This window comes from Corapipo altera, unplaced genomic scaffold (assembly GCF_003945725.1).
Source record: "Corapipo altera isolate COAL_440 unplaced genomic scaffold, ASM394572v1 55, whole genome shotgun sequence".
NCBI classification, from domain to species: domain Eukaryota; kingdom Metazoa; phylum Chordata; class Aves; order Passeriformes; family Pipridae; genus Corapipo; species Corapipo altera.
The window spans coordinates 11865926-11888983 of record NW_020884882.1 but is presented as its reverse complement, the minus strand read 5'-3'; the positions used below and the strand labels follow the sequence as shown (position 1 = coordinate 11888983).

At 46.2% G+C, this 23058-nt stretch overlaps 2 protein-coding genes across 3 annotated transcripts in view; one reads left to right on the top strand and one right to left on the bottom strand.

Annotated features, from left to right (window-relative positions):
- LRIG1 (leucine rich repeats and immunoglobulin like domains 1) overlaps positions 1-16151 on the top strand; it is a 92780-nt gene extending 76629 nt beyond the window's left edge. The window contains exons 10-19 of the mRNA XM_027640185.1: positions 2047-2118; positions 3378-3449; positions 4872-5035; positions 7017-7337; positions 7988-8269; positions 8797-9216; positions 10525-10647; positions 11227-11373; positions 12490-12798; positions 13036-16151. Coding sequence (XP_027495986.1) covers positions 2047-2118; positions 3378-3449; positions 4872-5035; positions 7017-7337; positions 7988-8269; positions 8797-9216; positions 10525-10647; positions 11227-11373; positions 12490-12798; positions 13036-13262 — 2137 coding nt within the window. The 3' untranslated portion in view covers positions 13263-16151. The remainder of the gene's footprint in view (positions 1-2046; positions 2119-3377; positions 3450-4871; positions 5036-7016; positions 7338-7987; positions 8270-8796; positions 9217-10524; positions 10648-11226; positions 11374-12489; positions 12799-13035) is intronic.
- A 2138-nt stretch (positions 16152-18289) lies between these two features.
- Positions 18290-23058, bottom strand: part of SLC25A26 (solute carrier family 25 member 26) — an 86327-nt gene continuing 81558 nt past the window's right edge. For both annotated transcript variants that reach the window (XM_027640186.1, XM_027640187.1), the window contains 2 exons: positions 22884-22957; positions 18290-18747 (listed from right to left, as the gene is read on the bottom strand). In XM_027640186.1, coding sequence (XP_027495987.1) covers positions 18651-18747; positions 22884-22957 — 171 coding nt within the window. In that variant the 3' untranslated portion in view covers positions 18290-18650. The remainder of the gene's footprint in view (positions 18748-22883; positions 22958-23058) is intronic.

Below are 23058 nucleotides of genomic sequence, written 5' to 3'. Positions count from 1 at the left end.
CTGCATCCTGCTGCCTTCACATTCCAGCCTGCCACAGCCCTTTGAAGGGAGCTGCTGGGTTCAAACCATTTCAGATTTGGACAAGTGCACAGCTGAAATTTGAAAGGTATAACTGAGTTTCAGGAGTTACCCGAGACCTGGCTTTGTTACGTGTGTTATGTATTTCTCATGTGCAACCATAAATTTGTATGCACCTACACAAGTACACAATACATTGTGTATTCCTATCCCCAGATCTCTGCCCAGATAGGTAAACAGATATCAATATCTCCAATTTTCAAAATCCAAGATCTACTATAAACAATCAATAGAAATCTCCAATTATCAAACCCAAGCTCAACTTAATTTTTTCAACTACAGATGCCCATCTAATTTTCATAGAATCATTAAGACTGGAAAGGTGATCAAGTCCATATGTCAGCCCAGCACCACCACCATGGTCACCATTAAACCACATCCTCAAGTGCAATATCCACATGTTTGTAGAACACTTTAGGGATGATGACTCTGCCACTTCCCTACAGTCTGTTCCAATGCTTTACAACCCTTTCTGTGAATAATTTTTTCCTAATATCTAATCTAAACATTCCCTGGCACAACTTGAGGCCAATTCCTCTTATCCTTATTACCCTTATCATGTCCTAATAACACCCTTATTTAGGAAAAGGGCTCCAAAAATCAGTGGATGGAAAAATAGATGCAGCCATATGACCAGCATTTGCATATAGTAAATTATTTACCATATTAATCCTTCTAATGGATTTTTCAAAGTCTTCATTAATGCAACATCCCTTTTACCAAGGATGGTGCACGTGATTGCACACATCTTTTGGTGCTGGGGGTATTTCATCCAGAGCAAACAGCCACGTGCACTTGGATGCAATGGAGAGGACCTCTGATAACTTCGGGTTTGGTGCTCCAACAAGGAGCTCAGTAAAGCTCACCGTAGATGTTTAGAATGATTCCATCAATAAAGTAGGTTGCAGATAGGTCACACCTTATATTGAAGGAAAACTCTTGAAGGAAAAGTCCAAATCTAAGGCAGCACTAGATGTGCCAGTTTTTTACCTGAGGTGAGGACTTGTATTGGACACCATATGATGCAGATGGTGATAAAAGATGCACCTGGAGGATAAACCTTAGAGTGAACTTGGGGAAGGAAAGCAGTTCCTAATTAATGACAGTGATTGATGTTTTATTAAAACAGGTGAGGAGACTGTCCATTTGGTACAAACCCTGCCCCTGACCGATCGCCACTGGTCAATATTTATAGAGAACTGTTACTTTGGAGGTGGCAGCTGGGCTGGGATCTCTCCAGCTGGCTGTTGCCACTGATAGTCCCTCTCGTGCTGCTGCTGATTCAGAGGAATGCTCTCTGGTCACAGATGCAAGCAAGCACGTTCCTCAGCTCTGGACATTACCTTTTCTACTTTTTGCCCCTTGAAATTACCACTTGGCTATGATTTGTTGCATTGTATTATTTTGCAGTTGCATTTGTAATGAGCCAAGGAAGGAAGCAGCGGTCCCTGCAGTCAGCTGCTGTGTAAATGTGCAGTCAAGGGCCAGCTCTCAGTCCTGTGTGCAAAAGGTCCTTCAGGCCAAGCAGTGAATAAATCACCACTCTTTTCCTGTCTGGGAAGAAGTTCGAAATGAAAAGTGTTTCAGGGAGAGACCAATATCGTGTTAAACTGTCATTGCACTTAATCCTGTCCTCAGTCAGCCTGCAAAGAATAGAGGGGACCTTCTGTTACTCAGCAAGCTGGTTTCCAAGCGCGGGAGCAAACCTGCCTTTTTACGTGATATGGCACATTCCCTTCTGCGCTGTCATCACTATTAAATTCAAATACAGATAAAAGGATTTAATTTCAGGGGCAGGAAAGCGAATGTGCTCCAGCCCTCTTAATCTCTGTGCAGTTCAGATTTCGCGGGACTTGCACTGAGCGCCTATATCAGATAAAGCCACACTAATTGTGTTCCTTCTTTTTGTGCCTCCCTTCTCCCCGTTTTCTTTCTGTTTATCTGGCACTGGATGTTTGGAAACTACAGAACTCTGTTTGGAAACAAGATCAAGTCGGTGGCCAAGAAAGCGTTCTCAGGATTGGAGGCCCTGGAGCACCTGTGAGTAACCCACCATGCCTCAGAGCTTGGGAAGGGGGGTCTGCCAAAAGTAGCTGCTTGAGAGATCTGCTAGCAATTTAATAGTGTCTTTGTAAACTGAGAAGCCAGTCCATTTGTGGGGGCCACCTGCTTCCTTCTCATTATAAGTCCGCCTCAACTTTGGCCTTTTTTTGTGCCAGGAACAAAGTTATAGAACATATGGCAAATCTGCATGCTCTTTAATTTTTTGATTTGTTCTTGGATAAGTATCGCCTTGACTTGCACATTGCTGCTTTGCAGGCTGTTACCAATGAAAATAGACTGTTTCAGATGTAGTACTCTCTCCTCCTGCCTTGCCCCAACTTCCTTCTAAATTCAGGCTCTGGCAGTGATGCATGTTGCAGATGACTGCTGACAATCCAGGCACTGAACACCTCCATTCAGCACAACCGCCTTAGAGCCACTTGCAACAAGCACATTTTGGCTGCCTCTGTGATTTTTTTCTGTATCCCAAGGCTGATGACTCCAGCAGAGATTCATGAATAACCTCCTTTCTGGATTAAGACAGTTAAAGTATATATGGCTGTGCTCTACATGTTTTATTGGCTGTTGAGTGTATGAAATGCTATGGCCATCGAGAGCACACTGAATGGTTGGAGCTGCCTGACTGGGGCTACATTCCCAAATAAAGGTGCCCTTAATGATCTACTGAGATTTTCCTCTTCAAGCAGTGATAGTCTGCCCTGCACGTCACTTAGTAAACTTCAGCCCTAAATCTGACACTGTGCTTTTTCAAAGAGCAAATGAATCTTTTATTTAGCAATAGTTATGAGTGAAGCTTTTAAGAATCCCTTCTTTTGGAAACATTGTGATTTTTTTTTTCAAAGTCAACAGTATTCTCTCCAAGTCCTTTTCAAATAACTCCTCAGATGTTGCTCAGTGCAAGTATTTGCTTTCCTTATGTTTGCTGAAGGTCCAACTTGGGTATGACATTCCTGACTATCTTTGGTTATCGAGGGGGCTGAGGAATTTCTGAGCTTTGGATGATGGAGGTAGCTGAGACTGAGAAAGCATAGTGAGAAGATGGGGTAGGGAATGGCTCAGTGATTTATTCCTGTAATCTTTATTGACTGACTGTTGTTCAGGAATACTTAATCAAAATCAAGGTGTTTTGAGGAACATTTCCATGAGCTGCAAGTGCATGTGGCCTTAAGAAGCAGCTACCAAATCAACTGCTACTGTCCCAGTCATAGCATCCCTTTTGTTCACGTTGCCTGCAGGAACCTCGGGGACAATGCCATCCGCTCCATCCAAGCCGACGCCTTTGCCAAGATGAAGAGCCTGCGTCAGCTGTAAGTGATTGCCCTGCACACCCCACTCAGAGGGCAGGGACCCTCCTTGCCCTGGATGTGAGCAGTAGCACAGGTGTTGTCTGCATTTCCGCTCATTTATTTCCCTCTCCCCTCTATCCTCCTCTGAGGGGTATTTTTACACGTGAGTAGCTGTCACGGGAACATCTTGCATTTAATAGTGAGTGAAATTAGATCATTGGGACAGGTTCTTCCAACAGCTTTGCATCTGTGCAATTATTCCTGTCTGCTCAGGAAGTCCAGCCCTGGTCCTGTTAGCCAGCTATCCTCCTCATGCTGCCACGGATTTAATTCCCAGTGGCTAATCTACTCCCTTGCCGTGCCTGTGTTTAGGGTTCACACACAGGACTGATATTTCAGTGATAAGCACCATTTGAACTGCATCCACTTGTCATCCAGCCTTCTGGTGTAAAAATACGGATGTGTTATAAGAGCTGCCGCTTGTGCTCCAGGCCAGGGCTCTGCACTGTTATCAGATACTGTTTCCAGTCTTGCCTGGTTTCCTTTTCTCCTCTTCTGCATAAATATTTAATCCACTGTCAGTGCATTGCTACACTCTGGAGTCGTGCAGTGTCTGTGGAACACAAAATCATTTATTTGGTGTTTGGTCAGGTACAGGTTCTTCTTCCTGACATTGGAAATGAGAATCAGATGGTCACTGTTAACAGTGACATTTAATACCAATGACTGTGAATGAGTAAGATAAACGTTGCATGTCTGTTGTGTATTTAACCACCTTATCTTTTGCACTGGCTCTTGGAACAAAATTGAGGTGAAAGATTGATCTTATTAGGGAAGAATTAGTGAGATCCCAGATACTGTGAAGGAATGTTTATACCGTGGAGAAGTTCAGATAGAGGACATATACATGCAGAATGCATTATGCTGAAGGGTCTCTGTGACCTGTCCCAACTAACCAGTAGGATTTATCCCATAATGCCACAATTTGGCCCAGAATATTAAAAAAAACACGTTAATCCTGAGGCTCCCATTTTCTTTGCTCCTTTTTTCACAGCTCTTTTCCTAACAGAAGGTGCTAAGTTACTGTTAGGATCTCTCCATTGTAGATGATCTGCCTCAGCTTGTATCCCTTAAGCCAGGGATGGCATTGCTTATCTGTTGCTGGGGATAACTCTGGAAGGTGGTTAATAAATACAAGGTGCTAGAGAGTGTCACTGTAGTACAGGAGTGGGTTGCTCTATGTGGAGATGAAATACTGTTTAAATGTGTCATATATTTAACATCTTTAGTGCCTCGAGGACATTCCTGCAGGCCTTTTTTCCCTTCCACCCATGCTGGGGGGGGCGGGAGGAATGTGTCTGACATTAAAAGGGCTGTGAGCCTTCCAGCCTTCTCTCCATGTAGGACTCACAGCAGGCTGGTGTTGGTTTTGTTTCCCTGCAGCCACATTAACAGCGACAGCTTCCTCTGCGACTGCCAGCTGAAGTGGCTGCCCCAGTGGTTAGTGGAGAAGGAGCTGCAGTCCTTTGTGGTGGCCACCTGTGCCCATCCTGAGTCACTGAAAAGCAAGAGCATTTTTGCCATCCTGCCAGAAAGTTTTGTGTGTGGTAAGTCTCGCCTGCGTGTTTTGAGGTTGTATGAAGGGTAGGACTCACTTGGGAAACATTTTCTTTTGACTACCAGCATGTTATTACGAGAGGGTTTCTGTTTTGTTTTGTTATTCAGTGGGATCAAAGGAAGCCCAAGCCTGCATTTTAAAAATTTGTCATTGGCTACAATTTATTTCCCACCAAAACCACACAGTGCATTGCTTGAATCGAGTGTATTCCTTGCAGGGCTCCCTGAGTGTTAAATCAAAAGGGACTAATGCCTGTTCCACTTCCAGATGGGGCTGCACAGAGACTTGCTTAGTCCTCTCAGTTTGATACTATCAAGACTGCAGCTGTAATTTTTTCCTCTCTGCAGTGTTCTGACCTGTTTCTGTGGCTTTGTGTTCTTCACATGTCTTTTGTCCCTCTTGGAAATAGCAAAGAGTTAAAAAGCAGAGGAGAATCTCCACCACAGCTGATTTTTTGGACCAGTAAGGCCCACCCAAATACTGCAGTTGACTCTGCACCTGAGCTGTGGTTGCAAAGCAGCTTTACTTAATATCCAGCACACAAACATCTGCTACCTCTCTTATAAAGAAATTTAAATGATCAGAGGAGGCCAAATTGATGCTGCTCATGCACCCAGCTTTTGGGGAAAAGAAAGGCCTGGTTTGGGAGCCAAACTTTGTGCACTGGAGCCAACCAGTGTGGATCCTGGGTGGAGCTACAAATGGGTGTTTGAAGGAAAAATGAGCTTTTGCAAACACTGTTTAACTAAGCTGAATGTATGACTTGCATTGAACACTGAGGGGACACTTTGTTCCAGCTGTGGTCCCAAGTCCCTCCTGATCCCCCAGTGGCAGGACTCTGCCTAGGTGGCCTCTGTCTGAGCAGGCTGGGAGGCTTGCTGTGCTCATCTGGAAAAAGAGATCTTGAAGGCTCCATCCCCACAGCAACATCACAAAGCAAAGACAGCTTTGCTTCCCAGTGCCTGCCAAGTCCTCCAGGCACTAGTATACTCCTGGTTCCAGAGGCCTGGCTGTTTAATTAAACCTTAGTCAAATATTAAATTACACCATTTGTAGAAATCTAATAAATGAATCTGCTTGGACCCTTGCTAAAACAAACAGTCTTCAGGGCACAGAGAGAGTGTGTGAAGCTTTCCACCCCAGGCAGGTGACAGAGGCAAATACAGCTGCTTCTGCTTTGACAGCACTGGCTGTGTAGAGTCATAGAATCCTTCAGGGTGGAAAAGACCTGCAAGATCATTGAGTCCAGCCGTCAACCTACTAGTGCCAAGCCCACCTCTAAACCACATCCCTGAGTGCCACATCTACATGTCTTTTAAATACCTCCAGGGATGGTGACTCTACCATTTCCCTGGGCAGCCTGTTCTGGTGCTTGACAACCCTTTCGGTGAAGAAATTTTTCCTATTAGCTGATATAAGCCTCCCCTGGCACAACTTGAGGCAATTTCCTCTTGTCCTGTTCCTTTTTACCTGGGGGAAGAGACCAATTCCCACCTCACTACAGCCTCTTGTGGGCATTTTTCCCTAGAGGTGACATTTGCAGCCCTCTAAGTGCCCTCCTGCTCTCCCGTCCTGCTTCACGCTAATGCAAACCTGGAGGTGAAGTTGTAAGTTCAGTTGTGCTCTTCATACATGGGTTGTACAAGGAAGGATATTTTCTTTAGACCATAGTGTCTTTCTCAGGTTCAGCTACATTGGTGAAGGAGCTGGGCATTTTGTAGGTGTCTGACAGCCCACTGGTGACAGAAGGACCCAGAGGAACAACAGTCCCACCTAAACCAGCCCCTCAGTGGAGTTGTGCACTACAGAGCCAGCCTTGATGCTGCAGTGCATGTACAACAGTGGGTATAAAAGCAGATGTGCAATAATAACTTCCACTTATGCACTGTTCAGTTTCTCATTGCATCTCTTGGCTTGCTGAAGTTTTCCCTCATAGTCCAGCACTAACCACTCCTGCTGTTTTCCCTCAGATGATTTCCCCAAGCCACAGATCATCATCCAGCCCGAGACCACAGTGGCAGTCCTTGGGAAGGACATCAGGTTCACCTGCCTGGCCGCCAGCAGCAGCAGCTCCCCCATGATGTTTGCCTGGAAGAAAGACAACGAGATGCTGCACAACGCCGAGATCGAGAACTTTGCCCACGTGCGGGCAAAGGACGGGGAGGTGATGGAGTGCACCACCATCCTGCACCTCCGGCACGTCACCTTCGCGCACGAGGGGCGGTACCAGTGCATCATCACCAACCACTTCGGCTCCACCTACTCCAACAAGGCCCGGCTCACTGTTAATGGTGAGTGGGAAGCTGCTTTCTCGTTCCTTTTCTCGACCTGAGCTGGTACACGGTACAGTTCCTTGGGACTCATTTCTGGCGGGTGGTTATTCCCGAGGGTCCATTCCTGATGGTGAGGAGCTCTTAACCTCTTCACGGCAGCTGCCTGTAGCTCAGTGGATGGTGAGAAGTGGCCTGTGAGGAGCACACAGCAGGTTTGAGATGGCTGCCACCCAGTCAAGCACTTCAGCACATTCTTAACAGCTTTAGCTACATCTCTTTGGCTGTTCAGGTAGAGTCTTTGCCCAGTAATAAAATGGGCCAATGAAAATGAAAATAGCCGATGAAAATGAAAATACAAAAGGATACAAGGAAGAGGGATGTCATGATTGGAAGTTCTCTGTAGGAAAGATAATAGCTTTTTCTTTTCAGGATAATCACCAAAGAAAATTAGTTTTGATCCCAGCTCTGTTGATCTGAGTGGGGTTGGTCATGGACTCTGCAGACAGATGTGTTTTCTAGGAACACAGGGTTTAGAGATATCCTGCAGAAGCACAATGCCCTCAATTCTCACGTTAGTCCTTGCTGGAAAGGGAAACAGAACCACGCAGAAGATGGTGTTTTCCCCGTGGGACTGCTCATCCCTTTTCTTTTGTTTTCCTTTATGTCAGTGTTGCCCTCGTTTATCAAAACTCCCCATGACATCACGAGCCGGACGGGGACGACGGCGCGTCTGGAGTGCGCGGCAGAGGGACACCCCACGCCGCAGATCGCCTGGCAGAAGGACGGCGGCACCGACTTCCCCGCGGCCCGGGAGCGCCGCATGCACGTCATGCCCGACGACGACGTCTTCTTCATCACGGACGTGAAGATCGAGGACATGGGTGTCTACAGCTGCACGGCACAGAACTCTGCGGGCTCCGTGCTCGCCAACGCCACCCTGACCGTCCTGGGTAAGTCAGAGCCCCCGGAGACCAAGTGGCCTGGAAGTGGGAGCTGGGAGGGATGGCTGTTGAAGTGCTCTGCCAGTTGCAGATACAGAAAAGAGACAGAGTCCATGCTCTGTCTTGTTTCATTCTTTTGCACTCTAGTTAACTAATGAAATGAATTAAGAGAAGGAGCAATAAAGTCACATGTCCTCTTGTGCCAAGGGAGCCTCTCCAACCAACCTGTTTGCTGTTTGCAAAATCCTTCAAAAGGAAATCACCCTCCATCTCTCTTGTCCTACGAAATAATTTATGTCAACTGTTGACCCTTGTCCTCAGGTGTTTTTTTTGGGAAGACTAACACCAACTGGTTATGGGAAATGAGGCCTCAGTTGTGGTTGTTGGATCTGTCGTGGTTTGCAGCTGCCATGCTCCTGGGCACGTGCCTGCCTCATGCATTGCTGTGTCTGCAGGAACATCAGGAATGTTCAGTGCTGTCTAATCTGCTGTTACACTGTCCCCAAGAACTAATTTCTGTGTTTGTTTTCCTGCAGAGACACCATCCTTGGTTCATCCCTTGGAAGATCATGTGGTGTCCGTGGGTGAGACCGTGGCTCTCCAGTGCAAAGCCACGGGGAGCCCCCCGCCCCGCATCACCTGGCTGAAAGGTGACCAGCCCCTGGTCGTGACAGAAAGGCACCACTTCACCTCTGGCAACCAGTTGCTGATTGTAAGGAATGTCGTCTTGGAGGATGCTGGGAAGTACACCTGTGAGATGTCCAACACCCTGGGGACGGAGCGCGCGCACAGCCACGTGAGCATCCTGCAGTCCCTGGGCTGCAGGAAGGACCGGACCACGGTGGGGATCATCACCATCGCTGTGGTGTGCAGCATCGTGCTCACCTCCCTGGTCTGGGTCTGCATCATCTACCAAACCAGGAAGAAGAGTGAAGAATACAGCGTCACCAACACAGGTAGCTCCAGTCTCCTGCTGAGGCTTCCTCTGACCTTTCATGCTGTCAAATGTCCTGCTGAGGGTGAATCACCTGTCAGGGAGCCACACAACCACACTGGAGCAGCAGTTGTCTTATGTCCGTGGTTCTCTTGGCACACAGAGCTGGAACCAGCTTTCACTTGCTGCTGAAGCATGTTCAGAGCTGCATTTCTCCCCTTGGCTTCCCCTTCAGGAAGGTCTTTTCCACTTGGCAGTACTTCCAGCCATTGCTTTGCTACTTTGATTTTCCATGACCATAAATGATAACTCTTGAGACAATCTGGATTATGTCCATGATGCTGAGAACCTGTCTTACTTCTTGGGAATTTGTATTTTCAAAGACTTCAATTTCAAAACTTGAAAAATTAGATTTTGAAGCTGGAATCCCTTTTTCCATGTTGGCTGTAAGAGCTGTTGTAGCCCTGCTGATGTGGGATATCTATTACTTTTTAAGAGAAGTCGTAGTATTTATTTCTTCCTCCTGATATGCAGAAGGAATAATTTAGTGCTGAAATTACGTGTTGCAGTGGCAATAAAGTCTCCTGCTATCAATATTATGCAGCCTCTGAACAGAAGTATTGAAGAACCAGCCTAAGACTTTCCCACCCTGCTGGGATTTGCAGCCTTCCTATATTATGCTTAGCTTTATATAGAGTATAACAGGATTTTAAAGACATAGTCTAGATAGGAAGTCTTGGATACGCTAACAGCAGTGTGATGTATCAATGGGATTCTTTTTTAACTACTTTTTTCAGTCCTGAAAATTTATGGCTTTATGCCTGGCGTAATAGAGTTTCACTTGGTTTTGTGTGACAAGGGAAACTGAAATTGCCTCGTAGAAAATGGAGAAAGCCAAAGACAGCCAAGGGGCTTAAGACTTACTTGCCTGCTTAAGTGAATCTATGACCCTGTTCTCCAGAATCCTTTTACTCCTAAATTCAGGAGACAGAGGACTTGAGTCAAAGGAGGGACTCTGATTTTCAGGGGAAAGGAAAGGATTTACTTGTCCTGAAGAAATAGTTCTACTTCACCTACCTTGTATTGACCATGCCAAATGCAAAGACTCCCAAGTGCCTTTATCAGCACTATCTCTCACAGCTTTTAAGCTTTTAAAAACCAGGAGTGGGGCTTCTGAAGGGAGAAGAGTACTTAGACAGCTCTGTTTCCGTGGCACCTACAGAAAACACCAGTTCTAGATCTGGTCCCAAATTTCTCTTGAAAACGTGATTTTATATGCCTCTGAAAAATCTTACTGGGAACTGACATTTCTCTGCCCCTATTGCTCTAGATGAGACTATTGTGCCCCCAGACGTGCCGAGCTACTTGTCCTCCCAGGGGACTCTGTCGGACCGGCAGGACGTGGCCATCAGAGTGGACACCCAGCAGCCCAACGGGCACATCGACAGCAACGGTGAGAAAGGGTTTAACTGTTTCTTCTGCTGTGCTGTATCTGGACTTGAAATGGGGAGGTAAAAATGGCAGCCCAAAATACTTGTGAGTTATCTGAGAGATCTTCATAATGCAATTCTCTGGCTCCTGCACTTATGCAGAGCAGGGATGTCTTTGACTTCACAGAGCTCTCCTCTCCCAGGAATAAGTGTTCCTACAAGCAGGCTGCCTCAGAAACTGCTCAGTCAGGCCCTAAGGACTATTTTTTTGCTAATTTTGGATTAGTTTTTTGGCGTCAGGTTTACCCATAGTTAGGCTCTACTAGAAAATACATTAACATTGCCTGTCCCTGCCTTCAGGCTTAGAAATTAAATGTTGGGGTTTTACAGTATTTAAACACGTTAGGGAGGAGAAGTTTAAGCGTTCTGAACTGAGATTCCCCTGAGATAGTACAGCATTTATTCTGTTAAACGTTATCTGAAAATTATCTATTATCTCCACTGCTATTTTTTCTCCCTTCTACAGTAGAAATAAGACTAACAAGTCATTTAACTGGGAGCAGATGGCTGTACTCTTTAACCAGCTGGTTCGTTTGTTACAGGTATGTGTCAGACTGATGCTGGAAGGTGTCCAGATGTTGAAGCTCCCGCTGTAGGTTGCAGACAGCCCAAGCTGTGTATCAGCTATAATAAAGACACTTGGAAAACTGAAGACATGGCTGATGGAATGCTTGTTCCAGATAAGACAGGTACAAAACCCATTAATCTGGGAAGGCATTTCGTGTTTGTATAGATCAGAAAGCCCTCCAAGTCAGACAGGATGAACATGAGAAATTTTTAACTTCAGAGAAAAAAAAGCCCAGAATGATTCTCAGGTGCAAGCACAGTAAATTTACTTTTTTCTGCTTGCTTTGATCCTCTCTCAAGCTTGGATATTTGGAATTTGAGGAACCATCAGAAAGAGACTCACGATCACCATTCCTCGCAGCTGGCTGATGGGAATTTTGATTTGAAATATTCCTAAAATGTGAGAGCGCTTTCAAACTGAAGGTGTTAAATTTTTCCACACTCTTTGAAAGAGGCTGTCAACTTCAAAGCTCAGCCTCATTTTAATTTATTTATTTTCAAAATCTAAAGATTGTTTTGGGCACTACACCTGCCTCTGCTCTTTGCCAGTTTCTTGGGTGTTACGCTCATACTTTTCTATTTTTAGGATGTGTTTTCTGTTCTCTTGCTGTATTGTAACAGCTACACAAAAAGAGCCAGTGAAACAAATTTTCTCTCCAGGAGAAACTGTAAAGTTTAATAATGGAAAGTTGTTGAGTGCACTAAGGAAATTAACTTTCAACATATAGCAACTCCTTCCTGCTTGCAACTGCTTTGATTTCAGCTCATCTGTTGTTCCCACTAACAGTAATAGCATATCTGAGATATCAGTGTGAGATGATGGTGATCCCTGTAAAGGACCCCAGTAAAAGAATGAGAAAGGTAAACTTGGTATTTTAAAGCAGGTAGAGGAAAGTTCCACTTTGCATTTCTACCCTGACTAGAAAGCTCGGGAAAGGAAATAAATGCACAAGGTTTGTTTTTTTTTTTAAAAAGTCACAAATTCTTTGAAGTAAAAAACCTCAACCAGCTAAGCCTATTAGTTGAAACTACCTTTAGTGATGGTGGCCACAGAGTTCTGAAAAGCAGGTGTGTGGCAGCCCCGTGTAAAATCAGGAAGTGTCCATGTTACCTAGTGAGAAATTCCCACACCAAACTAAACAGAGCTGCCCTTTCCATCCACAAGTTGTGTGCTACAGCGCTGACCACTTCCAGCTGCTCATCTTGGTTTGTTGCCGTTTTCCCTTCCTCCCCCAAAGGCTATGGGCTGCCCGTGGTGTGCACGGACTGCAGCAGCAGCACAGACAGCATGAACGTCCACATTTACCCCAGGGACTCCGAGTACTACCCTGAGAGCCTTAAGACTGTGGATAACCCCCATCCCAACACACTGAGCAGCAAGGAACGGAATAGGAAGAGGGGTGCAGGCACCAGCCTTCTTCATCCTCAGCCCTGCAACGGGATTGCCAGCGGCAAGAGGGTGGAAACAGACGGGACCCTCTACCCCAGCAACCACGACAGAATAAGGCCTGTGAGCTCGGCCAGCCCGCTGCTTGCAGACACACACGGTACGTGCTGCCCTGGGCTCGATTCTGCTCCTTGGATGCACTGTTGGGGTTGGAACAGGGCCCTGCGTGCTCCCTTTTTTAACTGAGTCAGGGGTGTGAATGATAGCAGTGGGGTTGGTTTTATCATAGAATAGAATTATAGAGTCATTAAGGCTGGAAAAGACCTCCAAGGTCATGGAGGATGAGTGCTGGCAGGCTGAGCATCAGCTAACCCCACTGTCCTTTGGGTTTTTGCAGGCTCTTCACAGGCAGCAGCAAAGCCTTCAGAGCTTAACAACCTTAATTTGGTGAGAGCTTCACCAGCAGGAGGGTCATTAAAGCAACTGAATGTGCTTCCCGAGATGCCCCCAGCACTACTGGATCTGCAGAGTGCAGCAGAGGTGGAGCAGGTCCTGCTGCCCAGCGGAGCCCAGCCCTGTGACTCCGCTCACGAGCCGAAGCCAACGACCAGGTCACCGGACTGAGAGCACAGACTGGCAGTGCAAATTAACAAACACACTATTATTTTTTTTTAAATTTTTTTTTTTTTTGCACAGATTATATAGGCTACTTACTTCTACCTCGAATCTCGAACTGATGACCTGTCAAAGGCAACTGACTGAGGTATGAGAAACAAGCTTGTATGGGGAACAAACTCCTGTTCGAGCGTCATCTGATTGTACATAGTTTAAAACTTCCCTGAGAAGTATGAAGTGTTCAAAAGTCAACTTGCATATGAAGCACATAAATGCAAGGGATTATTGTGTAAAGAGAAAAGTATTTGATACAAATGTACATAAGAGTTTTCATATATAAATATATATATATATATCTTTTACAGAGGCTATTTTAATCTTTAGTGCATGGAAAACTGAGTGAAATTTTACAATTTTGGCAATATTGTTTTCAGTATCGGATTGCTGTTAAACTTTGTGAGAGAAATAATTCTGGTGCCTTAAATGCATAAACAGAACTTTAAAAAGCCAGACTATTCCAAAGGGACTGTCCTCTTTTCAATGGAAGATCCTTTACATCGAGTACACCTGGGTTGGGGCAGTCTCAGGTACAGGTTGGGCAGAGAAGTGACCAAGAGCAGCCCTGTGGAGAGAGACTTGGTGGATGAGAGGCTGGACACAAGCCAGCCACATGCATGTGCATGATTCTAAATATCAATTGGGTTACTTAGCACAAATTTCCTTCCCCTTTGAAATTTATTGCACTTAACACATTTAAACAGAGATCTTCAACTGTTTCAAATGAAGTTTATAAGGAAAAAAAGCAATGGGAAATTACATAGCAACCTGATATTTTCCTGTTGGTGGAAGAACTTAAATTCCTTTATTTTTCAAAACTGCATAAAAATTAGTATTTGAACTGTGACTCTGCGAGATGTTAGAGTGGACCACACAAGAGGCACTAAAAAACTCAGCAACAGTGTGGAGCCCCAAAACAACCAGAGGAAAAGGCTGTCATGGCTAGGAAGCAGTCGTTACCAAAATAAATAACTTGTGCAGTAAACCAGGGGTGGTCTCACACAGTGCACCTTTCAAAAACATCATCACAGAAGGTGTTACCTGCCACATGAGCTGTCACAGCACTGATCACCACAACACTCACTCCCAGAGGATCCAGCTTTACCTGCGTGAGGTGCCTGTAACAATCCAGCCTTGCCCTGCTTAGAGGGAGTAACCCGTGCCAGTATAATGCATATTCACACCCAAAAAATACATCTGTTCTGGAGGGGGTTGGAAACCATAGAGCTGTTTTGTCAACAAAACTAAATCGCACTCCTAAGGGGACAGCTGTACCATTAATTCATCCGATGCTTTTTTTCCCTGCAACACAATATTACACTTTGTAGTTGAACACCATTGGCCCCATCTGCAGCCAGACTCTGTATTATGAAAATATCACCTTCAAGTGAGTTATGCTGCCTCGTGTAGCAATTCTGGGCTAGTCAGAAATACACTCATTTAGAAGGAGAACCATGCATTTATGGTTGAATAGACTGTTAAATGGCAATGTCCCAAATATTTTTATGTGGTCTTTTAAGTTCATCCATTAATGGGGGGGGATAAAGAAATACCCACCTCAGTCAAACAGATCTTTGTCACTTCTGACTTCACTGTGACACTTTTTATTTATTGAGGGGTTGCCTTCTGTTGGCGTCATTACCTGTGGATGGAGGACTCCCAGTTCTTTGTGATTTGAGTTCTGCTAATATGAGGTTGCTAAAACTCTGGTGATGACTACTTTGGGGGAAGGTTTATTAGGGGGGTTTGTTACTTTTTTTCCTTAGGAGCAACTCAAATGCCAGTTCCACTGAGGGTGAGTCTGGTGGGAATCCACCTTTGCTAGGGCTGGGGCACAAAACAAGCATCAGAGGCAAGGGCAGAAACACTTAATATTCAATTCAGATTTATCACTTAGGGTCCTGCTTGAGTGCTGCCACACCTGTGGGCTTCCAGGGATGCAAGGTGCCCCTTGGTGTTATTAGAAGCTGGTCCTGCCCAGCCTTACCTTGAGGGAAGGACCTCACCTCTGTGCCCAGCAGCTGCTGAGAGTGTCAGTGCAGAGCAGCAGCTGCCCTGGATGAATTGAGGCGTAATTCAGCCAGTACCTGTCTGTACCAGTTCCTGACTATTGACACGTTTGCACTTTGAGACAGGTGGTGAATTATGTTGAGTGCCAAGTTTATTCAAAGCAAAGGAAATGGATGTTAGAAAATTATAAACCGAGCATAGTTTTCCCTTTACTGAAGGGAAAAGTGCTCCAGAACTGACTCATGGAGCCAGGGACACTGGGAAGATGGGAATGATACAATGAATTCATTTTGCTGGCGGAAAAGTCATCACCATTGCAGATACAAAAGCATATTTGCCACGTTAACATTTGAAAATAATGTTTCTGAATAAAGTTAACTGCCTAATGTTATGACTTCCACTAAATATGTGAATTTGCTGCTTCTAAGAGGCAATGTGAAAGAGGAAGTATTACTTTTGTGTACAAAGTTATTTATTTATTAGAAAATTTGGTACAATGTTGTACATTGAAAAACATGTAAGATATTGAAGTGTCTAACAAATGGCATTGAAGTGTCTTTAATAAAGGTTCATTTATAATATTACAGCTGTTTTGTTGAGAGTGAGCTTTTGGGAGTTTCAGTTGAAAATTAAATAAAATTCTAATCCATTGCTATACTCTTTACTGTCTTTCTCTGGTGAAAATGCAAAGTAACTGCCAACGTACCCACTTCTGAAATTGGATCATGAGATACTGTGGAACAGCGTGAGGCTCTGACAGTCTGGTGTGTGGATGGGGTGGAATTTGGGGGCTGGATTGAAAGACAGAATAAAGAACTCATAAGAAATAGATTTCCAGTGTATCAGCTTTAGTATCTGGCAAATCCCCTTTATCTTGGCACTGAGAACAGAACAGATGGGGGGGGGTGAGTGTGTGTGTAAGTAAAAACAGGGCCAGGACAGCACCAGGCCCAGCTGCAGCTGTGAACACCTCTGGTGTTCCCAAACCCCAACCCCACCCTGGATGGAAATTCCAGCGGCAACTTTGGAGATAAGCCTGAATTCCTGCTGTAACTAAAAATCTCAATTCAGTTTCCGTATATTCAAAAAAAAAATAATAAAAGTATTTCCTTCTCCAAATTATAACTTTGGGTATAAGGCAGGTTGTCTGAGACTACTTGAAGTCCCTTAACACATGTAAGAGTTAAATTTTTTTTTAAATGGAAAAGAAAGAGCCTTTAGGGCTCTCACTTGCCTGGTGCTGTTCCTGGGTACCTTTGGCCTTCCCACAGTGATCTGGGTTGTGGAGCTGGTCCATCAGCAGAGCAGAACAGGAAGCACTGGGGGTGCATCTCCTCCCACCATTAGGCTGGCTAAAACAATTTGGCTAGTTGTTTGGCTTATGTTGGGGTTTTTTATAAATTAAAAAAAAAATAAATAAATCCAGAATGGTGGTGACAAAAACTGATTACTCAATCTTAAATAAAAACAACCAAAAAAATGCATCACGTGGACCCAACGACTTACTAAAGAGATTATTTAAAGCGCAACTAATTAAATGCATCGACTGCACTGCTAACCCCTTCACCATGTTTAAAGAGCAAATATAAGTCAGAATTTGAGACAGAGTAATAAATCTTCTCCAAGCCCCTAAATTTGCTCTGTTATATATATAGAATGTCATAAAAGAGAGACAACCTCCAAGTGGCAGTAACAGCTACACCAAGCCTTGGTAACGGGTAGCATTTAAACAACCAGCCAATATGGGACTTGGCTGAAATTCCCCATTTTAATTGAAGATTATTTTTAAGAATTAAGTTCTTTGTTGTGTATGTTTTACTTGTCTGCCAATTATTCTCTAAGTTTTTGGCCTCTAGAAAGTCTTATTACTATGTCATGGGATGACAGCCTTAGTCATGCTGGGTCAGGTCGCATGTGCTCCCTGGCCATGCACTAACCTGGTTTGGCATTTGTTCCTCCACCTACCTGTATATCATCCTCATGAGGCAAACAGTCTCAAATTCCAGCACTCCAGGGGCACACATCATCCCTGGTACCTCCGTGCTGGGATGACCAGGAGAGAGTGTGCACAGAGCAGGCGTGCAGTGGCACCAGGACAAGCCCAATGCCTGCCCTGCTCACCCAACACGGCTCAGCCCACGCGTTCCAGCTCCCACTTGCTGGATCCCCTGTATGAGGAGGTTCCCAGCACCATGGCCAAGCCCAGAGCAAGGTGTGAGACACCACTGCCTGTCCCAGCCCCGTCACCCACCGTGCTGGCACAGCCCAGGGAGGGGCCTTTTGGTGCTGCCGCAGCCCCTTGACTTTGCCCACCCAGAGAAACCCACGCCAACACACTCTACAGCACCACTCAGCCAAGCTGCTGTAAATTTGGAGTTCCCAGCCCTGATGCTGGTAATGATTTTGAGTAATTCCAGTAAGGTCTTTTCACCGTGCTAGTCCCTGCACCATTTTGGCTGCTACACCTTCTGTTTCCTACATGAGAACCGCAGCAGAGTTTTGCTCTGCCTGCCAGCAGCCCCCTGAGAGCCCTCAGGATCCATCCATACATAGCAGGAGAACCCCCATGTTCTCCCTGCCTTGCCTTCCCAGGCTTCCTCCTGGGCTTCAGCACTCGAACCTCCTGCTCCTTCAGCTGCTGAGGGATGAAGACCAAAAGAAGGCAGAACTCCATGTCTTTGCTCAAGCACAGCTGTAAAATAATACAAGCCTGTGCTTTTACTGGAGAAATGTGAGTCTGATTAATAAAGCTGCACTGGCTTCCACACAGGAATGCTTGCTGAGCACCTGTAGGTATAAACAGGAATATAAACTTCCACAAATACAGCTCAAATCAGAAACAAATGGATGATTGTCTTTTACAAAGAGCTCTCCCAACCCGGAATACTTTTGGTGCTGTTGGAGGGCAGCAAGGCTGTAACTCTATCAGCCCCTTCCCCTCCCCACGTTATGAGGCAGGTGCCACTGAATGATGAAAACTTGCTTTATTTCAGCCTCCCAGCTCAGCCCCCGAGCTGGAGGTTTCCAAAACACTTTCCCTGCAGGAGTTCTAATAACGCCTTTCACGGCCACCATAATTAGCTGTTTACCCCCCAAACATTACTTTTTTGGCACAACTCTCACAATGACCTCACTCACTTTCCATGCAGGAAAATTTCATGTTTGGGAAATTGGATTATTGGAGGATTTACTTTTCTCTAACAGTGAGAGTGGCTCTCAGCCTGCGGGACAGCTGCTGTGGCGGGAGGAAGGCGGCTGTGCTCGCGGCCCGACTCCTCCTCCGGCTTCTCCAGCTCCTCGGTGGCCACCGGCAGGACCGGCCGGGCTGGCTCAGAGCAGCAGCTGGCGAGTCTTCTCGTATGTCCCCAGGAAAATGAAGCCTCCCAGGCTGATGGCTGCCATCCGTGGGACAACACCTGCGAACAAGCTAAAGGCAAAGGAAAGGTGGCTTCAGAGGATGAGCCGGGAGCGGGTGTAGCTTTGGAAAACAAAGCCAAGAAAAACTCTGTCTTGCTGATTTCTTAAATCCCACCCCACTGCTCCCTGAAGGAAGTCTGTCTGGACTTCCTTAACACAGGACTCCCAAGGCTTGTGATTTTTAACCCCTCTCCACACTCCTCAGGTGCAGAAGGAAAAGGCAGGAGGTCTTTATAGTGGGAGCTCAGACACATCCACATGAAGGGCTGCAGACAGATGGGAAGCATCCCATCCTCTGCTGCCCCCATCCAGCCTGGGCAGAGGGATCTCCTCTCTCTACCAGGGGCTCCCCTACTGCAGAGACAGCCCTGCTCACTGCAGCAGCCCGCTCCCAGTAACATACAGGGGCCAGCCAGGATGGAGCAGGAATATTCCACCTGTGCTGCTTTCAGCTGCCACAGATTTTAGGTGCCTGATCCTAATAGTTCTTGGAAATTAACAGGAAACTCATGGAAAGCCAATTGCTTGAGACATCTAAGCTCCTAGTTGGTTCAACAATTTCAGGATAGGCCAGTGTATTCCCCCAGAGGATTACAGGCTTCCTCTGTGGCAAGCAAGGATTAAACATTAGGCTTGAATCCGTTTGGCATCCCCCCCACCTGGATGTATTGCCCTCAGTCTGGCTGAGCTCTGCAGGGACGCTGCCCTTGGCTTTTCCAAACACTGCATGATCCCTGCCAGGAGCATGTCCACAGCAGGACAAGGTGTAATTCCTGGTGAGGCCTGACTGCTCAGGAGCTCCCTGCTCCCAGCCTGTGCCTGGCTACTCATGCTGCACAGGGAAACCTCTGGCTGCAGGAACTCTGGCTGTAATGAGCTTTGCTAAGGAGCCTGGAGCACACAGGCAGATGGAAACATTTTATGGCTTTACTAGACAGCAATTGGGTCTATTACCATAATGACAGCTTTAAAACAGAGTAATTTGTACAAGGCATGTATGGACAAAGCACTGATAGGGCAAATCCTATGGAGCAGCATCGCTCCCAAAGCACACACTATCCCTCTCCTGCCGAATTAGGCGGCCTCATTACGGGAGCAGTGGCAGACATTCATTTCCAGAACAGCCCACCCGAGACACCTCTATTACACAAACAGGAGCTGATAACTGAGTTATCCAGAAGCTGCATCCCTGGCAACCCCCTGTTACTAACCATCACTTCCAAGAATCCTGGCCCTGCTCCCTCCAGTTTCCCATTCCCACCTGTACCCATGGCCTCTCCAATCCACACTTCCCCCCTGGGCTCCCTCCTGGGGGAGGGCAGAGCTGGACAGCTGCAGGGAGGTCCCAGATCTGGAAAGCTGAGCTCTGCCACACATCTGATCCAAACTGGTCCCCACTGGGCCATGCCTGCCCCCATCAGCAGATGAGATAAATTGGATTTATCTCTGCTGGCCCCATCAGAAACCGCTCTGCTGGGCACAGGTCTGCTGCTAGTTGTATTTGCTCTCTGTCTGCACAGATTTAACCTGGCACTCTGCCACTCCTCAACCCCTAACAGGAGAATAACAGAACCCCTGCAGTTACCCTCTGGATCGTAGAATTATTTAGGTTGGAAAAGACCTCTAAGATCATCGAGTCCGACCATTAACCCACTGCCAAGCCCACCACTAAACCATGTCCTCAAGCACTACACCTACACATTGTTTGAACACTTCCAGGGATGGTGAGTCCACCACTTCCCTGCAAAAGTGGATAAGGCACTGCAGGGCCTGGACACAGCACAATGGGGCCAACACTGAAAAAGGCACTGTGTGCTCAGCCACAAAACTCATGTATTACCCTCTGGACCAACGAGGTGCCCATGCTGAGAAAAACCACTGCTCTTCTCTGGCTACAGCTTTGCACCAAGCTCACTCTGTGGGCAGCTTGTGTTTTGCACAGCAGCCAGCAGGATCTGGCTGTGGAGAGCAGTGTGGCTCACACCTGCCATGCCAAGTCCACTCCAATGAGGAACCTCACCAGAGGGACAGGACACCCAGTACAAGCCGCCAGCTCCATCCCCAGGTACACACAGGCTGGGACAATCCATCTCACCAGATTTATCACTCCAATAACCCTCATCTTTCTCACAAGTGAGTTCCAAGCTTCATCCACGGCTTTCAAACACCTTCACCTCCTTGCGTGAAAAGCAGTCAGACAAGATGTAAAAACCCTCTTTCACGTGAACGGTTCAGCTACTCCGCTGGCAAGAGTGAAGAGACACACAGATCCTCTCACCCCACCCCTATCCCACCTCCTCCTGCAAGCCTGGCTTTCCCTGGACAGAAAGGGATGTGAAATTTCTTGGCGTGAAGCAGAGGGATTTACTAGGTGCAGACCAGGAAGCTGAGCCCTGTGCTCTGGTTTTAATAAGGTGGCAATAAGCAATGCGTCTTTCTGCCCTCAGAATTCCTCCTCTTCAAGCACGAGATTTATTAGAGCAGCCATAAATCATGTCATGTTGCAACTGGCCAAAAAAGCCCGACATTTTTATTGTTTTTGATTAATAGATTTATAATTGGCAGCAGGCATGGCAGCCTCTACGTTTATTTTTCCCAAGACTTTCTTCCTTTTCCTCACAGCTGACGCAGCTTGGCCTCCTTTACATGTTACTTTTTCTCCAGATCACTTATTGTTTTGATTTCAACTGAATTGTGTTCCCTTTGGTCCTAGTCCACGGGTACTATCTTTAGGCAGAGTTTAATTTGGGGTTGTTTAGAAAAGGGCACTGCTGAAACACCCTGAAAAAAACACAAACATACATTTTTACTTTCTGCTGTTGGCTGGGGAATGGGGGAGGTTTCCCCAGCCAAATCCAAGCCTCTTCACACCCCTCAGAGCTCAACTGCCATCAGCAAGCCTCACTTCTCCCATTCCCTTTCAAAACATGCCTTAAGAGTCCACCAAGCCATGCAGGACTCAAAACTCATCTACTGCCACATCACCTCATCACCTCAGAGAGGCAAACCTGAGACAACCCATCTCAGTGTTGCCGGGGGGCACAGCTGGACGCCTTCCTGGAATCGGTGTTCAGGAACTTCCTGCAATTTGTTTTGAATTATCTCCCACATGTGTAGAAAGAGGACTGAACTTTTATTAGCTGGGCAAGCAGAGATCAGATGTTCAGAGAAAGCTGTCCCCCACAGAGCAGTGATGGGCAAGATGGTCTGGGAACGGTTTACAAAGGTTAAAACAGCGCCCTGAGAGCATCGGCCACAGCGAGGGGGTTAAAAACCCATGAGAAATTACAGGGAAAAGCCCCAAGTAAAGCTTCCAAAAATCTCTCAATTTTTCTTCCAGGCCATGGGCAGGTCAGAGACAAGCCCTGCTGAAGGAAGCACAGGCTAAACTCCATGGGCTGGAGAAGTTGTTTAAGACATATATTCACTATGAGTGGCAAACAACTGGTATGAGTCACGCCCCCAAAGAGGGTAAGGTGGCGTAAATGAAGCAGGTAAAAATCAATAATAATTTATAAGCCTGTGACACCTCAAAATGTTCTACAAAGGCTAGCAGAGGAATCTGTGTTCCCACACCGCTCCAAGGTCAGGAGAGCAATTCTCTTGTCTCAGACCTGAGCAAAGCGAGGCAGTTAAGAGACTGGACTGACATCAATCCAGACTTCTGCAGCATAAGAAATAGCCAGTAGGTGGAAAAGACTGTCCATAAGGGACACATGACTCCTATGCTGTCCTTCTCTGACATCTCAGGAGGGGGGATTCACACACCTCAAGAGGAAACTGTGGTCCTCACTGCCACAAGATGTGCAAGCCTGAATTTAAATGGATACAAAACACAAACACTCACAAAGTCCATCATGGGTTGTTAACACAAAACCACCCTCATCTCTGACACCTGGAGCTCGGCTTAGAGATTGTACCATGGATATACTCCCAATAATCCCTGTTTCTGTGCTCTTCCCTGGACATTGTCCCCAGCCAGTGCTACGGCCTGAGGGACTTGTTCTTAGCTAGTTGCTCCCTGTCCAGGTGTACAGCAATCAAAATCTTTTCTCTTTGACAAAATTTAAATATAAGCAACCATCCCATCCTCTCCCATCCCCCGACACACAGAGATACAACACCTGAGGTGCAGCATGTCCTTACCCTGACAGGCCTTGTGTCCTCCAGATGCCACCAAGGGCAGTCAAAACATTCCCAGTGGCAGTTCTGGAACCAGCCTGCACCACAGAGAGAGAGAGAGAGAGTGGACACTGTTGGTAGAGATTCAGACCTTAACAAAAACACACTCTTAAAGCACCAACAAGTGACTCACTGCAGG